Source organism: Zingiber officinale, chromosome 2B (assembly GCF_018446385.1).
Source record: "Zingiber officinale cultivar Zhangliang chromosome 2B, Zo_v1.1, whole genome shotgun sequence".
Taxonomy (NCBI): Eukaryota; Viridiplantae; Streptophyta; class Magnoliopsida; order Zingiberales; family Zingiberaceae; genus Zingiber; species Zingiber officinale.
Genome location: NC_055989.1, coordinates 99,409,597 through 99,431,634, shown reverse-complemented (window position 1 = coordinate 99,431,634; position 22,038 = coordinate 99,409,597). Strand labels below are relative to the sequence as shown.

The 22,038-nt window shown below is 34.6% G+C and overlaps 1 protein-coding gene across 3 annotated transcripts; it reads left to right on the top strand.

Moving 5' to 3' along the window:
- Nucleotides 1-283: 283 nt before the first annotated feature.
- On the top strand, nucleotides 284-21,479 carry LOC122046494 (exosome complex exonuclease RRP46 homolog). Of its 3 annotated transcripts, none has more exons than XM_042607215.1 (11): nucleotides 284-528; nucleotides 1,875-2,043; nucleotides 2,123-2,326; nucleotides 4,818-4,931; nucleotides 5,303-5,403; nucleotides 18,192-18,212; nucleotides 19,022-19,094; nucleotides 19,169-19,236; nucleotides 19,712-19,844; nucleotides 20,878-21,061; nucleotides 21,230-21,479. In XM_042607215.1, the coding sequence occupies exons 3-10, from the start codon at nucleotides 2,212-2,214 to the stop codon at nucleotides 20,991-20,993; spliced, it is 741 nt and encodes a 246-aa protein (XP_042463149.1). In that variant the 5' UTR covers nucleotides 284-528; nucleotides 1,875-2,043; nucleotides 2,123-2,211; the 3' UTR covers nucleotides 20,994-21,061; nucleotides 21,230-21,479. The 3 variants fall into 3 exon arrangements, with proteins under 3 accessions (XP_042463149.1, XP_042463148.1, XP_042463147.1); XM_042607213.1 differs by having other exon boundaries at nucleotides 285-528; nucleotides 21,143-21,479; XM_042607214.1 differs by lacking the exon at nucleotides 1,875-2,043 and having other exon boundaries at nucleotides 21,143-21,479.
- The last annotated feature ends 559 nt before the right edge of the window (nucleotides 21,480-22,038 follow it).

Sequence of the window (22,038 nt, the reverse complement as noted above, 5' to 3'; positions counted from 1 at the left end):
AGTTTCAAACCGAAGACTTCGAACCCGAACCAAACCTTACCCGAACCCAGTCAACCAACTGTTCCACAAGTGTTTCGTGAATGATTATAGAACGAGATATATATAAGTTCTAATTGATACAGAAATACTTTAGGTTTAAAAAAAAGTTGTAGAAAAATGGCCCAGCCAAAGGCTCAACCGGCGACCTCCAACTCAGCCAGGCCTTTACCTGTCCAGGCTGACTAAGTGAGCAAGCAATTATTTTAGAAACTTAAAATAAACTTTGGTTTAAGCTAGGAATAGGTTATATTTTCTCCGATCGGGTTTTTTCTCCTCCTCACACGCGACGCCGTTCTTCTCTCGGGCGGAAACACGAAGGAGTTAGGGTTTCCTCCCTCAGGCGGCCGGCGAAGGTTTTTCCAGCCGATCTTCACTCAACCGTGACCCTCTCGTCGTGGAGAGCACGCGGACCCGAAGGAGACGCCGAGACCTTCACCTCTCCGAACCCTAGAGTTCTTCCCCTTCCGGTTGTAAGTCCTAAAAGCAAGGGTAAGTTGCTCTCACCTGAAGTAAGAGTAGTTCCTTCGATTGGTTTGGTTTCCGGATAGAACTGGGTAAACAAGTTTTGGGTTCCCGTTGTGATGATTCATGAGCTAGGGATAGATTCAAGTTCCATTGAAGCAGGGATGTATTTCTGTATTTCTGTTTTGATGTGTGGTTCGGTTGTGGTTGGGTTGTTTTGTGCCGCAGCAAATCCATGTGTAGGTGGCTGAAAAACCCTAGCTTCGGTTGTAATTAGACCAGCCTTCCTAGTGAGCTTTCCAGTTTGGTTAATAATGTCTCAATCATCTAAGAATAGTTGGTATGATTTGATAAATGAAGTCTTAATTTTAGATTCAGTAGCTTAATAATGAACAGTATAATTGTGAACGAATGGTAGTATTAGCAGTCTATCGTGTTGATGTATAGTACTTAATTATTCCATTTTCATAACACGCATAAGTTATAGATATATATTCGTATGTGTATCTGATGACTTTAGTTATTTTTAACGGAACTTGATTTTGATAGTGGGAAGAAACACTTATTGTCGGTCTTGTGTGTCAAGTATGAAATAAGTACCGCTGAGGAACTTTTGTTGCTAGGTGTGATTAGGTTACTGAATATAAAGACGTTTTTCAATTTGACGAGTTAGATAAGTGGTGGCTGCATTTCACTTGATTGGGTGCGTAGCAGCTTGCAGGAGATGAGTTTAAGAACGCAAATCATTAGATAAGTGATGTTTAGAGTATTAGTAGTTATAACTTAACTTTAAATGACACAGAATATTGATAGGTTCTGCTGTAGAATAGATAATATGATGTCCTTTAATGGATTTAGTTTTGGGTTGAATAACTAAGCATGAACAATCCCTTTAGAGCTACAAGTGTAGATTTTTAGTTAATATTCCAATGCAGATTTTGTAAGTTTATAGTGCAGATTTCGTAAGCATATAGTGCAATGATTTCCAATCCCTTTAGGTGAATTAATATGAATTAAGGAGTTGAAATAAATAAATATATTTTTATATAAAGACGGATAGTAAAGTTAAAACTTTCCACAGACATTTTACAACCATTTGTCCTTAATATGATAATATGTAATTTTTTTTAATCAAAGATGACGTATATTAAGTATCAAATCGATTCAAATGATACTATAACATTACCCCGTCCTAATAGTAATATGAGTTTTCTAGGCCCCACTCGGCCTCTCATTTTAAATTTTAATATATGTTTATGAGAGTTTTGCAAGATCATTTCTTTTTCATAAGTCCGTCCCGTCTCCCGTGTTTGCGTAATTATCTCTGATTTCATTGTACCCCAACCATAAATTCTAAAACCCTATCCCCTCAGGCCTCCCCACCCGACCTACCGTGGTCGTCGAATCGCTGCCGTCGCTCTCAGTTCCTCACGAGTCCCTCGGAGGTGTCGTGTCGCCGCTCATCTTTACCAAATCCTGCGGCGATCGGTGTTCCAAGCTTCCTACATTCTGAATCGTTTGAGCAACAAATCAGTGAATAAAGTAGTTTGACTGCGAGTGTGGTTTTCTATTCTTTCAACCATTTACCTTTCGTTGCCGTAAAATCCTTGTTTCGTTACAGTTTTTAGGCAGCGCTGCTGTTGACGTTTAATTCCCTTAGCCTCACTCGAGAGAAGACTGTGCTGTATTTCTTCTTACTTTTAAAAGTTGATGGCACCGATGGAGGTGGATAGGGCAGATGGGCGTACTTCCAATCAGCTGAGGCCACTGTCTTGCACTCGAAACGTCCTCCATCGAGCCCATGGCTCCGCTCGCTGGTCACAAGGTAATAATCCTACAAATAAAAGTGATGGCTTCTTTGAAATGTTACACTTTGTTTATGTTTGATTGAATGCCCTTGTTTTTATTTTCATCCTAACATCATTTGAGCGGTGGCCATAGTATTCACTCTTCGGCACACATCTTCATACTATTGCTTATATCTACACTCATGGTGTGAATGTATAGCTTGCACTCTTTATTCTTATCTTGATTCAAGAAAGAATATTAAACTAATTATAAATAGATTCTCTGCCATGTGCCTTTAGGCTTTAGTATTTTATGGAATCAGTAACTTCTGTCATCATTTTTTCCACATTGCATATGCTCATATATGCTTATATAGTTGCATATTGCTTCAATTTTTGATTAAATTTCCTTGTGAAAGATAGTTTATTTGTTTAGTCAGCTGTAGAATAGTTAGGAATGGCCCGGACAAGAAAAACATGACCAATCTACTTTATGTTTACTTTATTTTAAATAAATGAAATAGAACTCTTGATTGAAGAAGATGTGAAGTGCAAAACGATTGTAATTTATAAATTTGAAAAAAGGAAGGTTCTTAAATGAACCCAACTTGTTTTCTATTGGTAAGTGTTAAATATTAAATTTCATTTGCATTTTGTCATAACTATACTTTTACTATGTAACATCTTAAAATATTTTTTTAAATGATGATCACATATGTGCCTTCATAACACATATGTACAAGCAAGACAACATGCTGTCATAGGATTTCTGGACCATTGATTTCTTGTTTTTGACATGTAAGACTCTTAATTCCTTATTTGCACATATTCAAATTATATTCCATGAAAATTGAATTTACAAGCAAGTTTCATTTAAAATAACGTGCCAATTTATTTTCTTATTAATTTGATGAACACCTATTCCATTATTTTTTATTAAAGACAATGAAATTTATGGAAGCTCATATCCTGTGTGGGCATTTCAGATAAGGCAAATTGTACAATTTACACTTTGTATGATATGATTCATTCAATTTGTTTGTAAAATGATATATATATATATATATATATATATATATATATAGAGTCTTAAAAGAATTGTGCCAATCTAATTCAATTCAAGATGATTTGATGAAAATTTGTTTTTTACAATTAAGGGGAAAATGAACATAAAGACACCTGCAATTAAAAGTAAAACTAAGATTCAAAGTTAAATCAAAGCCATTAAAGGAGAAAGGATAAATCTTCTACCATATGATCTAAGTAGAAAAGTTGAAGAGTGTGGAGACTTATAATGACCAATGGAAATAAAAGAGAAAGATGTAGTCAAATTGGACTATATATTCAACACTGACTAGGAAGAAGCCATCTTGACAAATCAACATCCAAGAAGACATTGAGGATAGAAGCAATGGTGTATGATAAGTTTTGTTGCTTCTATCATTTTCCATTCCTCATTTCATGTAGCATTTTGCCCTCCTTTTTTTTCTTTAAAACCAAGTGATAATCATTGAGACTTGGAATTGTGAAGATGAGGGTGGAGTTTAGGATAATTTTATTAAGTTTAGAAGCATTTTGCAATCTATTACGTATTTTATTTTTTAATAAATGAATTTTACACTAATTTGTACATTGTGGATAATAGAAGGGGAGTCTTGACGCAACGGTAAAGTTGCTACCGTGTGACACGGAGGTCATGAGTTCGAGTCTTAGAAACAGTCTCCAAAGTAGGGTAAGACTGATAACAATAGACCCTTTCCTGGGATTCTACATTCGCAGGAGCTTCGTACACCGGGCTATCCTTTTGTACATTGTGGATAATGTAAAATATCTTTAGTCATGATATGCAAACTCATGAAAATGGTTCATGATGTTACCCTCAATCTGACAACTTTTGAAAACAAGAAACTTTGTAAATTAAATTTGAGAAGTCTATTTCCCTGAGAAATTATCTTTGACTTAGGTGACCAGGGTTAGTGATAGGAAAATAGGTTAACATCTTTTAGGAATAAGGTTTCATGCATTGCTTTACTTAACTTTAGCTTCTTGCATTTGACCTATGATCCTTTTATTCCCTGAGTTGGAAATGCCAACTTAGTTTGGTTTAGTTGTAATACTGGAGGGGATTTGGGATGTTTAACATTACTTCTATTTATACAAGAAATTGACAACAATTTTGTTAATCTCATAGATATTACAAGTATAATCATTCTAATTCCTCAAGGTGATGCTTAGATGTTTCTTATGTCCATCTTGCTTATAATTTCATATGAAGTTTTTTTACAAGACTTTTTGTTAGTTCATTCATATTCAAATTTGTTTTCTGAGTTCACTCAATTTTTTCCTTATAAAATGACTGTACAATTTAGTATGCTTTCATGTTATTGTGGATTGTATGAGATGGTTGTAGTCTTGTAGACTTTATATTTTAAGTTGTACACTATTATATATGATTTGGATGCAATATAGTTGGTACAATCTTCAATTAAAGACTATTCATTAGTTACTTTTTTCTTCCTTATTTACTAGGTGATACAATCGTGTTGGCTGCAGTATTTGGACCAAAAGCTGGAACTAAGAAGGAAGAAAACCCTGAGAAGGCTTCTATTGAAGTTATATGGAAACCTAAAACTGGTCTGATAGGTATGATAATTAAAACAATAACAATAATCCGTGGTGAAATAAAGTATTGAATATTGTATTTGTGGCATGGCATAACTGGCTCTTATTTTTTTATTAGAATAATTGAATAGCTACGATATCAACTAATAAGTAGATATGTAGTTCTACATAATTATATAACAATGAACTAAAATTCTTAGGCTTATATGTGGAATGTGGGGTGAGCAGAGCTACATGGATGGGTATATACACTCATACATGTGAAACTCAAAAATAATGTACTAAAATCCTGAGCCTTAGACTTGCAATGTATGTATGCACGCACATACATATATTCTATCTTTCCATGTTGTAACTATTTGTCCTGTATGAACACTTAAATTGTGCTCCAGGAAAAGTGGAAAAGGAATATGAGATGATTCTGAAGAGAACTTTGCAAAGTGTATGCTTGTTGACTATCCATCCAAATACGACAACCTCTGTCATTGTTCAGGTCAGATAGTCATCTATATTTTAAATGAGTACTTTTTTTTTTCTTTGGTAGGTTGTGCATATCTTCAGCATTATATTTCAAATGGAATGTGGTTTTCTTTAATATAAAGCTTAGGAAGGATATATAAACTTAATGATAATTTTACACAAGAGTATATCTATCATATTGCATAAATACTTTAAAATGCTTTTATGAACCTTGTAGCTAGTAGCTTCTTTTCTTCATAGATTGTTTGAATTGCATATATTTCATGAATGATCAATTGATTCTTTTATTCATTTAAATGAAAAGATAAGGGTTGTAGAGAGGGAATAACCCTAATACAATTGAAGTTTGCCATGCCAAAATGTGGTGTGGACTGGCCCAATTATACTAATGTGTTTTAGTCATAAAAACAAAATGACTTCAAATTTCTTTCTATAATATGGGCCATTCAATTTCAAGTTTAATAATCTAATGGCTTTGACCAATGTAATTCCTCTAACTTGTGTTGATAATTGTTTTAGGACCTTGAAGAATTTGGTGAGAGGGGGATACAACATTAGCAATATCAAACACCACATTAGCATAGCAAAAAAGACAAACAAATGCAAGACAATACTGACAAATTGATATAATGTGGTTTGGAACTCTCTTTCTTATACTATGGTTTATAATTTGTTGATGAGTCATTCCAAAAAGACCACTAGCTTTCTCCTTTTCGTATAGCTTTTAAGGTGGAGAAACCTCTTATAATTATCTTCTTACAAATATTTACAGTAAAGGAAAATAAACACATAAAGCTAACGAGTATAAGAGTAATTTAAAAAATTTAGATATTTTGCCTGCCTTTAAACATTCCTCTTATCCTCCTTTTATAGCCTTCTATCTTGTGCAACTTCATTTGCTGCATAGTTATCAAAAGCGCGAGGCGCAAAAAAAGCGCTCAAGGGTCTTGGGGCTTAAAGCGTAAAGCGCAAGGCGAAGCGCGGGCTTTACGGAAAAAAGCGTAATAAACAATAGGACTCTTATATTTATTAAAAATCTTTCAAAATATCTTTGAAAATCCAAATAACCATAAACAAATATTCTTTGATGAAGTTGTAGATTATTGAAAATCACAAGTCTTTGAAAATATAATAGAGGAAATATCAAATATCAAAATAATCATCTTCTTCATCTTCATGGTCCAAATCTACGTCATCATCTCCATCGCTTGATTTGTATCCATCAGTATCCTCTTCTTCAGTTTCATCATCAAGATTAATTTCTTCTTCATTAACAAGACTAGTTTGAGCTGAAGATAGTTTCCTTTTTTGCTGATGCAGATAATGATGCCCCTTTTGAAGAAGATGCATTTCGAGATCGAAAGCCATATGCACTTTCACCAACACCAGATGCTCGTGCTACATCACTCCAACATAAATCTTCACCTTCGTAGACAAAATCATTATCATTGTCTTTATCACTGTCATCCAATTTACCCAACAACTATTCATTACTATCATCTATCTCTGACAAAGTAATAGGATCAATTTTGTCTCGCATGTCATATCTTCTCCTCAAAGCTCTATTGTACTTGATATATACCAAATCATTCAATCGTTGTTGAGACAACCTATTTCTTTTATTAGAATGTATCTACAAAACAAAATTAAAAAGTAAAAGGTTAAGTTCATAATATAAATTTTAATATGTATAAAAAAAATTCCAACTTACATGTTCAAAAACACTCCAATTACGTTCACAGCCTGAAGAAGAGCATGTGAGGTTTAAAATCTTCATTGCAAATGTTTTTAATTCAGGAGTTGATGCACCATAAGAAGACCACCAATCAACTTAAAATACAAAAACATATAAATTATAAGATTAACTTTATTACCATCCAATATTAATATTGCATAATCTATTATTTATAAATTTACCTGGTGATTTTAAAGTTCTTTGTCGGATAGCCATTGGCAAACCAAAAAGTCCTTCTGCTTTCTTGTATTTTTCCAATTGATTCGTGATCTTATCTTGTAAATCCTCACCTCTCACTAATCTGGATATGCACTTGTACAAACCCTCCATCACTTCTGTATCATTTTCTATATCAGAGTTTGAGTAAAAATACTCTGGATTCAAGAAATATCTAGCTGCGTGCAAAGGTCGATGGAGTTGAATGTTCCATCTTTTGTCAATGAGTTCAAAAATGCTACGATATTTCTCTTCATTATTGTTAAATGATGCAGCGATAGCTTCTTTGGCCCTGTCCATTGACTCATAGATATAACCCATAGGAGACCTTTTTTCACCATCTACTAGCCGTAATACTTTCACCAATGGGCCACCAACCTTTAATGCAAAAATCATATTTTTCCAAAAAGAAGGCATCAATATCACTTCTGCTACACGTTTTCCTGCAACCTCCTTAGAAAATCGACTATTTGCCCACTTTTCAGATGTAAACATCTTTCTCAGATTTGCTTGTTGTACATGAAATCGCTTTAAAGTTAAAAAAGCGGTTGCGAAACGTGTCTTTGCGGTTCTTACCATGTCTCTCTGTCTAGTAAACTCTCTCATCATGCTTAATACTTGTGGTCTGTTGTAAATATAACCATTAACCATCAACGCTCGTTCATGCAATTTTCTGAGATGAGGAATTTTGAATATATCCTCGAGCAACAAATCTAAACAATGAGCTGCACAGGGTGTCCAGTACAAGTGTGGAAATCGGTTTTCCAAAAGACGACCTGGAAAACAAATAAATTTAATAAAAAAATAATAAAAAAATAATTCAATTATAATTGAAACTTGAAAGTAACAAAAATTTAAAATATTACCTGCACTGACATTGCAGCTTGCATTATCTATTATAATTTGAACCACATTTTTTTCTCCAATGCGATACACAAATTTAGAGAGTAACTCAAACATCTTGTCCGCTGTGTGAGAATAGCCTGAAGCATCAACTGATTCGACAAATACACTTCCTTTAGGACCATTCACCAAAAAATTTATAAGAGTCCTACCATTTTTATCAGTCCATCCATCTGCTATGATTGTGCACCCAAACTTAGCATGATCTTCTTCATGGGATTTGAGAAGCGAGTTCGTATTTGCCAACTCCTTCTTCAAATACTTAACCCTCACTTCATGATATGATGGAGGTTTCATCCCCGATCCAAATTGTCCAATAGCTTCAATACAAGGCTCAAAAGAATCATATTTTACAGCATTAAAGGGAATTCCAGCATCATACATCCATCTTGCAAATTTCTCAACTGCAATATCTCTTAACTTCTTTTTATTTTCATCAAATTGTCCTTTATTTTTTGCACGTCTTTGCTTGACAATTTCATCGACATCTTTCATAAAATAAAGGTTAATAGGTCCAGTTTGTTTACACTTTTTACCTTGGACCGTAGGATGGTTGCTTGAATCAGATATTGGTCGTTTCCCTTTCACTTTAGTTTGATGATCATCTCCTTCATGTTCTTCCAAATCTTCCAAATTATCAACATCATCAGAATGAGGAATTTCATCCATTTGATTCTTCAAATTAGTCTTTTTTTGCATGAACTCTCTAATTTCTTCTTTAACATGCTCGGGATATTTCGGACAAGCTTTTACATTTCTATTGCCCCCAACTAAATGTAGCTTGTGTCGATAAATTCCACCATTTGTTATTTTACCACAGAAAATACAACCAACAACATTTGAGTTTTTAGGATCCGAACATGTTGCATAATTCCAAGCAATATCCTTTCGAGTTGATGGAGTTGTTGTATTTGACCTGGTTAAGAATCAATACTGCTGAAAATGAAATCAATAATAATGATCAATCAATAAATAAAATAAAAAACAGGAAAAAAAATTAATTATAGAATATAGAATACAAATCTGATTTATATGAATTAAAAAAATTTAGTAGTTTTTTAAATTTAAAATTTATTTTTTATATATTTAAAATTTTAAATCTAATAAATACAATTTATCAAATTTGTTTATTTTAAATATATATTTTATGTATTTAAATTTTAATTCTGATTTACTGATTTATTTGAAATTTGAATTAATATTTTTTTATTTTAAATAAATTTTGTATATATTTAAATCTGATTTATATAAATTAATTAGATTTTTTATATTTAAAATATATTTTTTATATATTTAAATCTAATTAATAAAATCTATCAGATTTTTATATTTTAATTTTTTAAAATTTTTTATGTATTTAAATTTTAAAACTAATTTACTGATTTATTTGAATTAATAAAATTTTTTAATATATTTTTTATATATTTAAATATGATTTATATAAATTAATTAGTTTTTTTATATTTTAAATATATTTTTTATAAATTTTAAATCTGATTTATATTAATTAATAAACTTTATTAGTTTTTTATATTTTAAATATTTTTTTAATAATTTTTAAATCTGATTTATATTAAGTAATAAAAATTATTAGATTTTTTTAATTTAAATATAATTTTATATATTTTATTGGGATAATTTAATTAGGCTTTATAAAGCCTATTCGAAATACCCTATTTAAGTGAGGAGTTCTTTAATTTAATTAAATGCAAAAAAAAAAACAAAACAAAAAAAAATTTGACGCTGCGCTACAGGGCTCACGCTTGACCGCGACACTGTCGCGGCACTGGAACCGTCGCAAGATGCTGCCGGTGACGCCGGAGGCGTCCGACGATGATGCCGGAGCCGTCGGAGGAGTCCGACGATGCTTCCGACGCCACCGGAGGCGTCTAGAGCCGCCGGAGGCATCGCGGGTCGCTGCCACTGGTGCCGCTGGAATCGTCCCGCGGTGCTGGAAGCTTCGCCGGATGCCTCCGATGGCGCCGGAAGTGTCGCCGCTTCTCCGACGGCAGGATTTCATCGAAGAAGCTTTTAATTTTCACAGGAAGAAACGAAGCAAGGAAAAGACGACGAAGCTTACCTGGAAGGGACGATCGCGACGTGAGGAAGACGAAGAGGCAACAGTGATTTGAAGCAGAATAGCAGATGAACATTAATGAGGTTGTTTAGGGCTTTAAACTTATAAACAAAACAAATCAAAAAAAAAAAAAAAGGAAAGTAGAGAAAGTTTCGCGACGCGCAGCGAAGCGTCATGACGCGCAGGGAAGCACCGCGACGCGCAACGAAGCGCACGCTTCTTGGAAGGCTTGCGCTTCCGAGTTCACAGAAGCGAGCCGCCTTCGCCTCGCTGCGCCTCGCGCTTAAGCGAGTGAAGCGACCGCTTTTTACAACTATGATTTGCTGTTGAGCTGGGTTATTGCTGATCAGGATCCACCATCATCAATTGATTGTCTCGATCGCTCAAGCTTGCACTTTGCCAACAACTACCTTAGTTGACTAGTTTCGACTAGTTCCCAGAATGAGTTGATTGATCCATTGTAGCCTCTAGGTCATCCGACCATTGTAGCACCAACCTGTTAGATAAACGACTCCCAACTTTCTCATTGTCTAGAACCCAAGATTAGTCAACTTAATTCAAACTCAATTAGTTGATTGCCCAATTAACTAGGCTTCAAACATAAACTAACTGTTCATGAGCCTCCAAGATTGTGTCAATTCTTTAGTCGGCTTAGCTCATCAGTCGATTGGATTCTAACTTTAGTCATTAACCAAAATCCACCAATTTGTAGGATCTAATTTAATGCTAGAGGGGAAGTGAATAGTGCTTACGAATTTATGAGTGATAGATTGAAACTTGTCATGCGATGTTTAGCAACTAACTTTATCATGCAATATCTCAGCCAAGTTTAGCAAAACAAGTATTCAATTATTAGTAAGATTTTGAGCATGCGTTGACCACAAGTAAACCAATAATGCTAGAAATAAAGACAATACTAAATAGAGATTGACACGTGCAGTTTCAAAATAAAGTTGATTCTTATTTAGAATCTTCTTTCTAGAAAGTCTCTAGAGGTGGAGAAACCTTAAAAAACAAATCTAAAAATTATAGCACAAATATAGACAATGTATGACAACAATTAAATTAAAAGAAATTACAAACAAGGTCGCCTTTCGAAGTTAAAGCGCGAGTTGTAGCACGTCGTCGCAATAGAACGAAGAGCACAACGAACAAACAGAGAGTAATCGAGAGAGATTTTGTTTCCAAAAACTTTGCCTCGTGCTCCTTTATATAGAGCTCTATCGATGCTGATGTGACAAGTCTTTGGTTGACTAGAAACCTCTCCGGTTGACTAGAACCTCTCTGAACGACTGATAATGCCGACGTGACCGTACTTTTATCTGATAGATAAACTTTATCTGTTTGTACTGATCAGAATCACTTAGGTTGACTGGAGCTTGGTCAAATCCCGATCTTGACCTTCTCGCTTGAATGATAAACTTTTATACAGGTCGCCTCGAAGCCATATTCGGATGCGAGGTTGCCTCGCTGACTCCAGTCACTTAGAACCTTCCAATTTTGTCACTTGAGGTTTATCCCCAGCTAGCCGCCCGAAATTCCTTCGGGTCGCTTGAAACCATCGAATAAGTGCTCCCCTGTCATTTTTACGCCTAATCAGTATGATAGATATGTTTATGTTACTTGTACGTACATTAGTTAGATGTTCAGCTCCAACTAACCCATCTAGACTTAGTTTCACAAGATTCAGCTCCCAGCTAACTTGCTTGGGCGATGCCAAGACCTGAACTCCACTCCTCTTGGACTTGAATTCACCAAGTTTCCAACTAGGGTTTCCGTGCCTAGTTTCCAACAAGGTCTTCAGTTGCCTTGTTCCACTAAGACTTAGTCTCTACCTTGCCCTGCTAGGACTTTCTGATGCCTAGTCCCATTAAGTCTTAGTCTCTACCTAGCCCCGTTAGGATTTTCTAATGTTTAGTTCTACTGGGTCAATGCCTTTACCTGCAGTTGCAAATTTGACAGAATTGTTAGATCACAAACAACTCTAACTTTAAACTCAGTTATATATCAAGACCTATCAAAACTAGGTTCGATATGGTATTCCTAACACCAACACAAATGATTGCCTAGTCGACTAAGCACTAAACAAAAACATTTTGTTCGCAAGCCACCAGTCAACTTGAGTTGACTCCTTAGTCAATTGAGATTCTATTGGGAACACCCTATAGATGACTAGATCCTCGACTATAATCATCCTAATGAATGATTGTCTTTGGGTAAGTTGACATCTACCCTTGTCCAAGGATACAAGTCATTTAACACTCATAGCTTGTATAAGAGTTTACTTTCCTAGTTTGACTTCACTACTAAGGCTATCCCTCAGATATACTAAGCTCTCAGCTCACTCCATATGCTATCCTTTACACTTCACCTCCATAGTTTAACTTTTTTTTTTTTTTTTTCAAATTATCGTCAACACGACACCTTGATGCTCCTCATCTTATGGTTCCTCAAATGTCCCATTCTATCCTTCATTCATTTCCACCTCCAACCATCGAGCTAACCAACTTGACCATGTTAAGTCGAGCTCCACGAGGTGGTGTAACACCACGTCAATGCTTTTCGTCCAACATTCCCTTCGATGCTTCATGCAACCTCCCTCAAATTATATCAGACCTCCCATTGAGCATATTCCCTTGGTCGCACTAAGTCGTCCACACTTAACCTTGGCTACTTGATATATGTGTTAAGCTGTGTAGGAATTTGGAAGGACACATAAAGCTCATGACTTTGCTTAAACATTAAAACCCAAAGTTGGATTTGGCGATTTAGGTATGATGTATTAATTGATAGGGAACTAGAGTGGGGTGAATAGCTTTGTTCGTAGCTTGTTTGTGTTCTTACAAAGTTTGTTATGTAATGAAAAAACAAAACAACGAGAACACTAGGAACAAGAAAGCAAACCAATTGAGATACAACGTTTAACGTGGTTCGATAGGCCTCCCTTAGATTCCTACTCCATGGTTATGATTTTTCATGTGGATCACTCCTAGAATCACCTCTAATCTCTCTTTTTCTTGGCCAACAACGGGATGTGGAGAAACCTCTTGCTTTCTTTTATAAAGGATGGAAGTTGAGCACAAGAGATTACAAAAAGATAGCTTTTGAGAGAAAGAAAGAATTGAGCATTTGGAGCACACTTAATAAGGTTTTCAGGTTTCCCTTGATATTTTCTTGAGATGTTAGAACTCTTTATACATAGCCTTTGCTCCGAATCTGAGATGTCCTTGAAACCTTGTCGATCGATTAGTCGACTTTTTAGTTCCATTAATTGATTACTAACTTGGATAAGGCAGCTAATGATTATTCAACGGACGCTTCAGTTGATTGGTGCCGATTATTAGTTGATTGGTCGATTGATCATGACAACTGTTGATCAAATCTGCCACTTATAATGGTAGTTTTCGTGTTATTGTTGACCAACAGTTGATGTTGGGCTATCAGTCCACAGATGACAAAACATTTTGTTCATTGGCTATTTGGTTAGAGTCGATTGCCTAGTCAAGATACCCTTTTAGTTGGCTAGACTTTTGACTGTAACCACTTCTAACATTAGGTTTGCATTTAGGTTAATCCCTTTTGAACTAGTGTCACAACTTCACTCAAACCCTTCTGATACCTTTGTGCCAAGAGGCTCTTAGCTCAGGGATCATCATTCTTAGAAGCTCCTTGCCTCTAATACTTTATCATGCCCAGCATTTGATCATCATTGACTTGGTAGCACTTTATCATCCATAACAGCTGGTCCTCGTCAACCTGTGGGGACTTTTATAATGCCTTGCATTCAATCCTCATGAGTTGCTGAGACTTTATTGCCAAGTCTTTGGTCCTTGACCTATTTGGCCTTTCTATCTACTAAGTATCTAGTCCTCATCCACCAACTTGCACTTCCATCTGTTGCACTTGCAACACATGTCAAATTTTCTACACTTGCCCATTTGACACACACATGAGATCAATAATTATTTTCCTAACATAAACTTTATCCAAACATTAAACTATATGTTAATCACATGCTTAGGGCATGATTGCACAAACAAATTGAACTGACAATCTCCCCATTGTGGTTTAATGCATCTAAAATGATCATTAACTTGTCTTCAAAATTCACCATATAGATTCTAAATGAATACCCATTATCATGATTAAAACATGTTGAATGTTCCATTTTTAAACATTCTCCATAGCTCTAGTAGACTACCTATTAGTCACCAATCAATTGAACTCAAAGCCAATCGACTAGTAATTGAAGCAGATGATTGAGCAACTAAACAATACAAATGCACCAATTTCTCAAATGTACAAGAAATTTCATTGACCTAATTTTTTTTTACAATTTTGCATAGAGGTTTATTTCACCTGTATCTAGCTGAGAAAAATAGATTTCTTGAAGACAATCACATGTTTCAAGATTTGTATAATCCTTAAAACTAGTGAAAGCAAAAAGATTTGAATTTCCTTAACCATATACTCTAGCTGAGAAAAATAGATTTCTTCAAGACAATCACATTTTTCAAGCTTTGTATAATCCTTAAAACTAGTGAAAGCAAAAAGATTTGAATTTCCTTAACCATATACTCTTAGTTTACCCTATTCAATTGTATACGCCAAATACATATTGAAATGCTTCCATGCTTCAAGTTATTTGACAATGAATACAATTTAATTCATTTAGTGTAACTTGAACATAAACCGTAATGTTCCCTTGCATAAAACTCCCCTAAGGTGCCAGTCATCTAGGATTGAGCTTGCTACTCATTCTCAAGTCCATTGACACACCCTAGAACCCTTTAGTATGCTAACCATCTATTCTTTGGGATCCAAAATCTGTTGGTCTCAATTGAGTTCACAAGGCACTTACTAGTGGTAGACTCTTTAGTCTCCCTTCTAAGTTCAAATGCCTTCCTAACATTTCTAAACCTAAATGATTCACTTGTACCATAATTAAATGCTACCCTAGCATATGGTAGCAAACTCCTTAATCTAGAATTCTCATGCTTCCTTTGCATAATTTTGAGTTAGGCATGAGTCTAGCTTTCTTAAACTGTTTTATTAGGTTCCTATCTACTTTTTTAATCGTAGGTAAAGTAGTATCATGGAATTTAAATTGAAAATTATGAAGATAACTAAAACCATAATTATACATAGCTAATTGAACATTCAAATTATACACATGCAATTTGGAATTCAAATTTTGTTTAGGAAATTTGAAATTTGTATTAGGAATGGATACCTTTTCCTTCATCTTTCAGGTCCCCCTTGATTTAAGCCTCCAATTTCTTTTCATTCTTTCTTGGGCTTTCTCTTTTCCAATACCTCATTGTTTGGACACAATGTGGTAGTGACCTCTTCTATAGCAAGTGAAGCAAATGATAGGATTTCTTTCTTTCTTTCTACAACTTATAACTTAGATTAGTAAAATTATAAAATTCACCAAATTTAGGAGGTACCTTCTTTACCTCCTTGGCAAGTGGACACTTGTTCATATGGTTTGAACAAATGCCCCTTCTTGTTACATCCAAAACAAATGATGTTGTCTTTTATCTTAATTTGGATGGAGGTGCTTGAAGATTCATATTCTATTCTTCCCCCATTAACTTGGATTCATCTTTATTCCTTGAGTAGGTGGATGATTCTTCGCTTGACTCATCCGATGAAGAGGATCTTATATCCTCACTGATTTCCTCAATGGTTGGAGCTTAAATTTCCTCCTCTACTTCATTTTGTGGAAAATTTGATTCTTCTTGTACCTCTTTCACTTCCTCTTCAATTTCCTCTTGCAATTGACTTCCTCTTTGTGTACGTGATTTTATAAAAATGAACAATTTTTTTACCGAAACTCCTTTGCATTCTTGTATTCCTTATCTTGTTCAACACATTATTAGTTAAACTGAAATAATAAATTCTATACCTTGATGATCCTTCCCTTGTCTCTTGGAGTTTTAAATTAATATTCCATGGCAAGAAGCTCTCCGAAGTCTATCTTGAATCACATTTTCATTCTCTTTCAACACCAACAAAATTCTCCTTGATATTTTAGTGTTTTGAAGATACTTTTATCCATTTTTGTCTTTAACAATAGTACTGCTTGTTTGTATCAATTGTTTCCTCCTTAGTTTATTGCTTCTGCAACAATTATTCTTTAAGAACTTTGCTCTTATTTTGATACCACTTGTTAGTGGTAATTGGAGTGTGTTCTTTCAGCTAATTACCCTGTCGACAGATAGTACTCATAAAGCTTCCTAACTTTGATAGAACTCGTTAGAACCTTGAGGAATCAGCTAGAGGGGGGTGAGTAGCAATTTTCTTGCAAATTAAATATAATCATTGTGGCAGAAAGGCGAATACGCTCGCCCCCAGCGCCCCCGCCAACCCGTCCCAGGGCCAACACACAAATTAAATATAATCATGCTACAACATTAGCAAGGTCAAACACATAAGATTAACACAACAAAAAAATATAAACAAATGCAAGACAATGTTAACAAACTGATATATGGTTAGGAAGAGTCATAGTGCAAGAGAAAGCTTACAAGATTTAGACAATCAAAATTTGAGTAGCCTTCAAATGCTCGCATTAGTCAACTAATTGCTTGATCGCTTTAGTTTGCAGTCTGCTAATGACTAACTTAGTCGACTAACTTGCACCATCAATGAGTGTTCTATTATAACCTCTAGGTCATATGATCATTGTAGTGCCAATGTGTCACAACAACTCTTTTCTCACAGTAACATTAGTTAAATCAGTTGGCTGCTAGTTGATTAGACTGCAAATAGAAATATTTTATTCACAAGCTACTAAACTCGAGTTGACTCCTTTTCCAATTGATTAGGTTCCAATATCAATTGAATAAAACTTAATAGATTGCCTAGTTGACTAGTTTCTTAAAAGAAACATTTTGTTCATAATCTACCAAAATTGAGTTTACCTTGTCAACTCACCTCACTAATCGACTGGGAATACCATGCATGCAACTATAGGATTGTCTATGATCCTCTTAATGATCATTAATGATTGAGACTTTGCTTAAGTTGAGATTTAATATCTCACAAGTATACAAGTCTCTCAACTCTCAGCTCACACAAGAGCTTACCTTTTGCATAACCTAACTTCGCCACCAAGGCTATCACCCACTAGGTTACTCATCCTTTAGATACAACGAGCGCTTAGCTCGCTTCATATGCCATTTTTCTTGTTTCACCTAGATAGTTTGCCTTCTTTTGACGACCATTAGCACCGCGCCTCAATGTTTCTCATCTTGCGGCCCCTTGGATGTCCCATTTTATCCATGATCTCCACCTCGAGACATTGAACCAACCAAGTTGGCCGTGCCACGTTAAGCTTTACAAGCAGGTCCAACAACACCTTAATGCTTCTCGTCTTGTGATCCCTTGGATGTCTCATGCAAACTTCTTTGAACTCCATTGGATCTCCAAGTCATTGAGTGTGTTGTCTTTGCCTTGCCAAGTCATTATCGACCTCATCAAAGTCATGGGCTCCACGAGCTGCATGTACCAAGTTCCTGCATAATTTAATAGCCATTTCAAACACATATGCAATTTCTAACTTTAACTTTTTGATCAAACATTAAAATCTTAATGTAACCTAATTACTTAAAGCACAATTGCACCAACAATGATTGTAATGTATTGTTATTTGGTTGAATACTCATTATCTAACGAATGATTGACTATCAACCCACCCAAGTTTACACCCTTAAGACTTTCATTTTTTTTGTATTGTTTTTTTTCCCTTCAAGAGTAAAAATATGTATTAGCATTTACTACGATATAGTGCTGAAATATATTGAAGTAAACTTGATCATATTAGTTCTTTGAGTTGCTTATATTACATTTCTTTTTGTTGCAGGTTGTTGGAGATGATGGTGCTGTATCTTTTACTAACGGATTTTTTGTATTTATCTTGATAGATATTTGTAGTTAGCCAATGGATAACTGATTGAAAGTATGTGAGCGTCATTAAGCTTCTTTAAAACCTACACCTAAAATTTCTATTTGTTATGTCAAGGCACTATAGCCGACACCTAGTGGGATAATGCATGGTTGTTATTCTTGTCAGGGCTAATGTTTTAGTTAACTCGAACTCATTTGCTAATTTTCCTAATTTAGTTAAGGACACTAATGGGCAAGTCTTGCTTTTGGTTCTAGATCATTGAGTCTGCATATTCGTACATCTTAATTCAGACAGACCTGAGTTATCTCTGATCCAATTGGAAGTACAGATGTGATATGAAATGAGATGTGTGAACTGTCTTATGCCCATGCTACAACTGAACAAACCTTCAATCTCCAGGATTATCAAGAATAACAGTTCTATAATCAGGGCATTTCTGGCATTGAGAATTACACATGTAATGGGGTTGAGAACACCTCAGGTGCTAAGAATGCTACAGAAGATGCCTAAGTAACTTTTCCCCTTTAAATAAAGTTGTTCCCTGTCTATTAGATTCTTAGGGCTTGCTTCCTTTTTTATTAGAAAACAGATACTTTATCGAATAATGTTTTTGTTGGTTTTCCATGTGGTTTTTTTTTTCAGCCCTTGATGATTTTCCTTTCAGCATCAAAATGGGTTTTTGTGAGGAGCTTTGTTCTCCCTCAACTCGTAACAGAGGAAGCTTTGCTTAATTTTCTTACCTAGAATCTCTTAAATAACCGAGTTTTGCTTGACTAAGTTTTTAGCTTCTCCCTTGTGCCATAAATGCATCTTGTGCGGCACTTGCAGACGCTGGTATCCCTTTAAAGTATCTAGCTGGTATGTTATCACCATGGCAATTACATTCTCTACCTACTGCATGCCTAACTGCACTGTGCAATGGACTTTTGCAGTGGCTATTTGTTGTGGTTTGACAGGGAGTCGATCTGTAATTCTAGATCCTACAAAGATAGAAGAGAAGGTATTTAGCTATTCTTGCATGCTCTGTTTATGTTGGAGCTATTGTTGTTAATTATTCTGTTGTTCTTGTCTTGACTAATTTCCTCTATCCATTGACTATGAACCAAACTTGCTAGGTATTCTCCACTTGTTCACTGTGCAGCATCAATCATATATTAATCACTATCACATAGGTTTATTTGGGTCTGGTTGAGTATGCAATGAATTTGGACCATCCATTTTTAGGGATGTTCACCATATCAATTCTCAATGTGACTCTACTGGCATGGGTGTTTGCTCCAATGTGACTTTACTGGCTCCATTTGATGTGAAAAGACCACAATATATTTATGTTGCTCTTGTAATTGGTTCCTGCTTTGAAATTCCCTCTTCCACCTATACATTCATAGAGACGTTCCTTTGATATGGATTACTGGTAATTTTATGATGCGTTCTTCCACTGAAAACTCGAATAATTGACTTGGTTTTTATCTCAGAAAATTCTAGCATTTGCGTATTTGGTATTTCCAAATTCTCCAATATCAGTCCTTCCCAAAGGTTCATTGACAGAGGATAGTGAACCGATTGAGGCTGGGATTATTACATCTGTAACTCATGGGGCGATGCCAGGTGAAACTTGCAATATTTGCTTGTTGATTCTATGTCTACGCATGACCTACTGTTTTTTTTGTTTTAGTACAATCTAGCACCGCAATCCAGATGATAAAATGTTTAAATCTTCCTGTCCAAATTCAAAATGAATATATTATCATGACACTTGAACTTTAATTGTTGCTTGTATAGTTTTAACTTGTGATACTATCTCATAATTTTCTTTAATCCATCATAATTTTAATTTAATTTATGAAAAATTCATTTCTCATCTTTTTGCAGTTATTTTAAAATGAAAACCAATCATTAATTATCTGTATGTTTTAAGTAAATGAGAAATTGTCCTGTATGAACATGATAATCTACTTGACACTTTCTTGCATGACTCACTCTCTAGTCTCTTCTACTGCTTAATTTGTTAGTTAATTAATAAAAAAAGTGTAGATAGATAGTATATATTAAAGAAAAAAGAAAAAAAACTAATATTTTATATAGGGGTCTGATTACATTTAAAAAAAAATTCTTCAAACTCAATCTGTTCATTTGAACAAAATTGCATGAACATACTTCTAGCTAAAATTAAAACAAAGCTTCCAGACTTGAATATTTTAGATATCCTAGAATTTTAATCAAAGACTTACATTTATATTTTAATAATAAGAATCAAGATTCATAATCTTGCTGAACTACTATGTTATGGCTAGAAATTGCCTTACATTCTTGTTTCACGCACATTTTTAGTTTGTTTCTTGTGATTTTAATATGAATGCCACTGCTCATATTTTTGACAATAAATCAGTAACTTATCTGCCTTTTTATTTGACAACTTTTTGTACCAGTGAAATGTATTAGAAAAGCTTGATGTTGCTTCACTTTATTGATTATGGTTTTCTGATTTGTATTTCTTTGTTCCACTATCCAACATATCACTGATTACACTCTTATGATTCATATCTAACATTTAATCATATTGGATAACCAATATCTCTGGCCTTGTTGTTTATCTATGTTCACGATAACTGATCTGAATCTGGCGAACGCCTTGAACTAGTGGTCGACTATTTCAATTGCCTTGATCGGGGTTACGCTGCATGCGCAAAGATATCAGAGTTTCTTAGGAGAAGCATGGAGTCACAAGCCCCTAGTGATCTGACAAAGACTACGTAGTGTTGGGGTTCGTACATTACTTGAAACAAAATTTTCTATTGAATTCACTGCAGAGTAGAGCGTATAAGGTATGAAATATCAAATCAAGAATTTAACTTTCAGTTCTTATGGAGTAACACATCTAAATGGATCTATTTCCTGCTCACCAGGTAATCTTCCGTTTAGCGTGTTTGCAATTCCCTTGAAGCTGGTACCTTGACAATGATGATTATGGGTGGGTTATGTTGTACTTTCAGCGGGTTGTGATGTAACTTTCAGCAAATAGTCAGTTGGCAGACACGATTGTTTGCAGAGATATTTGCTTCAGACTTCACAGCGGTTGGCAAAAAATATATCCGTTTCTTCTGTGAGATGCTGCTCAATGCAAGAGTCTATTTTCACTGCGTTCACTCTATACTCTGACTTGTTCACACAATTTGCTTGGTTCACTCAAGTATATATTTGACCAACCCATACAATTTATCTTTGATTTACCAAGTCCTTTCATCCCATTTGTCTTGTTTGGTTTTCTAAGCTCATTCAACTCATTTTGTTGGCTTAACTCACCTAGTTTAATTTTTCTACCCAAGTTGTTTATTCAGTTGATGCTACTTTATTTTCTTGTACATGTTAATATTTAAGATAATAAATAATATTATAATTTAATAGAAATGACACCTTAAAATTTTGAAGTTTTTTTTTTTCCTTCTAAGTGGGATGAGTATATGAATCTTTTTATTTCATTTTATATTGTCTTTTATATTTAAATAGATTTTATTATATTTGATCATTGTCAATCAAGGCTTCTTTATCATAAATATAATGTTGGCTAATGATGACAAATTAGCTTTGTTAATTTGAGACAATTATACTGATTGTTTATGAAGCCCATCTGTTGCTACTTTTCATTAGAAATTTCGTTGTCTGTTATAACTGAATAGCATTGATGCGGAATGACATAATAACCTTAGTGACAGTATTTTATAACTCGTTAACTAAGGCCATTTTCTAGTAACCACTAATCAATATGTTATGTTCATCATACAAAAAGGATTAAATCCTTTGT

Bases quoted from the DNA above. Each gene is read 5' to 3' on its own strand.
- LOC122046494 (XM_042607214.1), top strand. From the start codon at position 2,212: ATGGCACCGATGGAGGTGGATAGGGCAGATGGGCGTACTTCCAATCAG. The intron at 4,932-5,302 runs GTATGATAATTA...ATTGTGCTCCAG, and splicing joins ACCTAAAACTGGTCTGATAG to GAAAAGTGGAAAAGGAATAT. The intron at 19,845-20,877 runs GTGAAACTTGCA...GCCTTGAACTAG, and splicing joins AACTCATGGGGCGATGCCAG to TGGTCGACTATTTCAATTGC.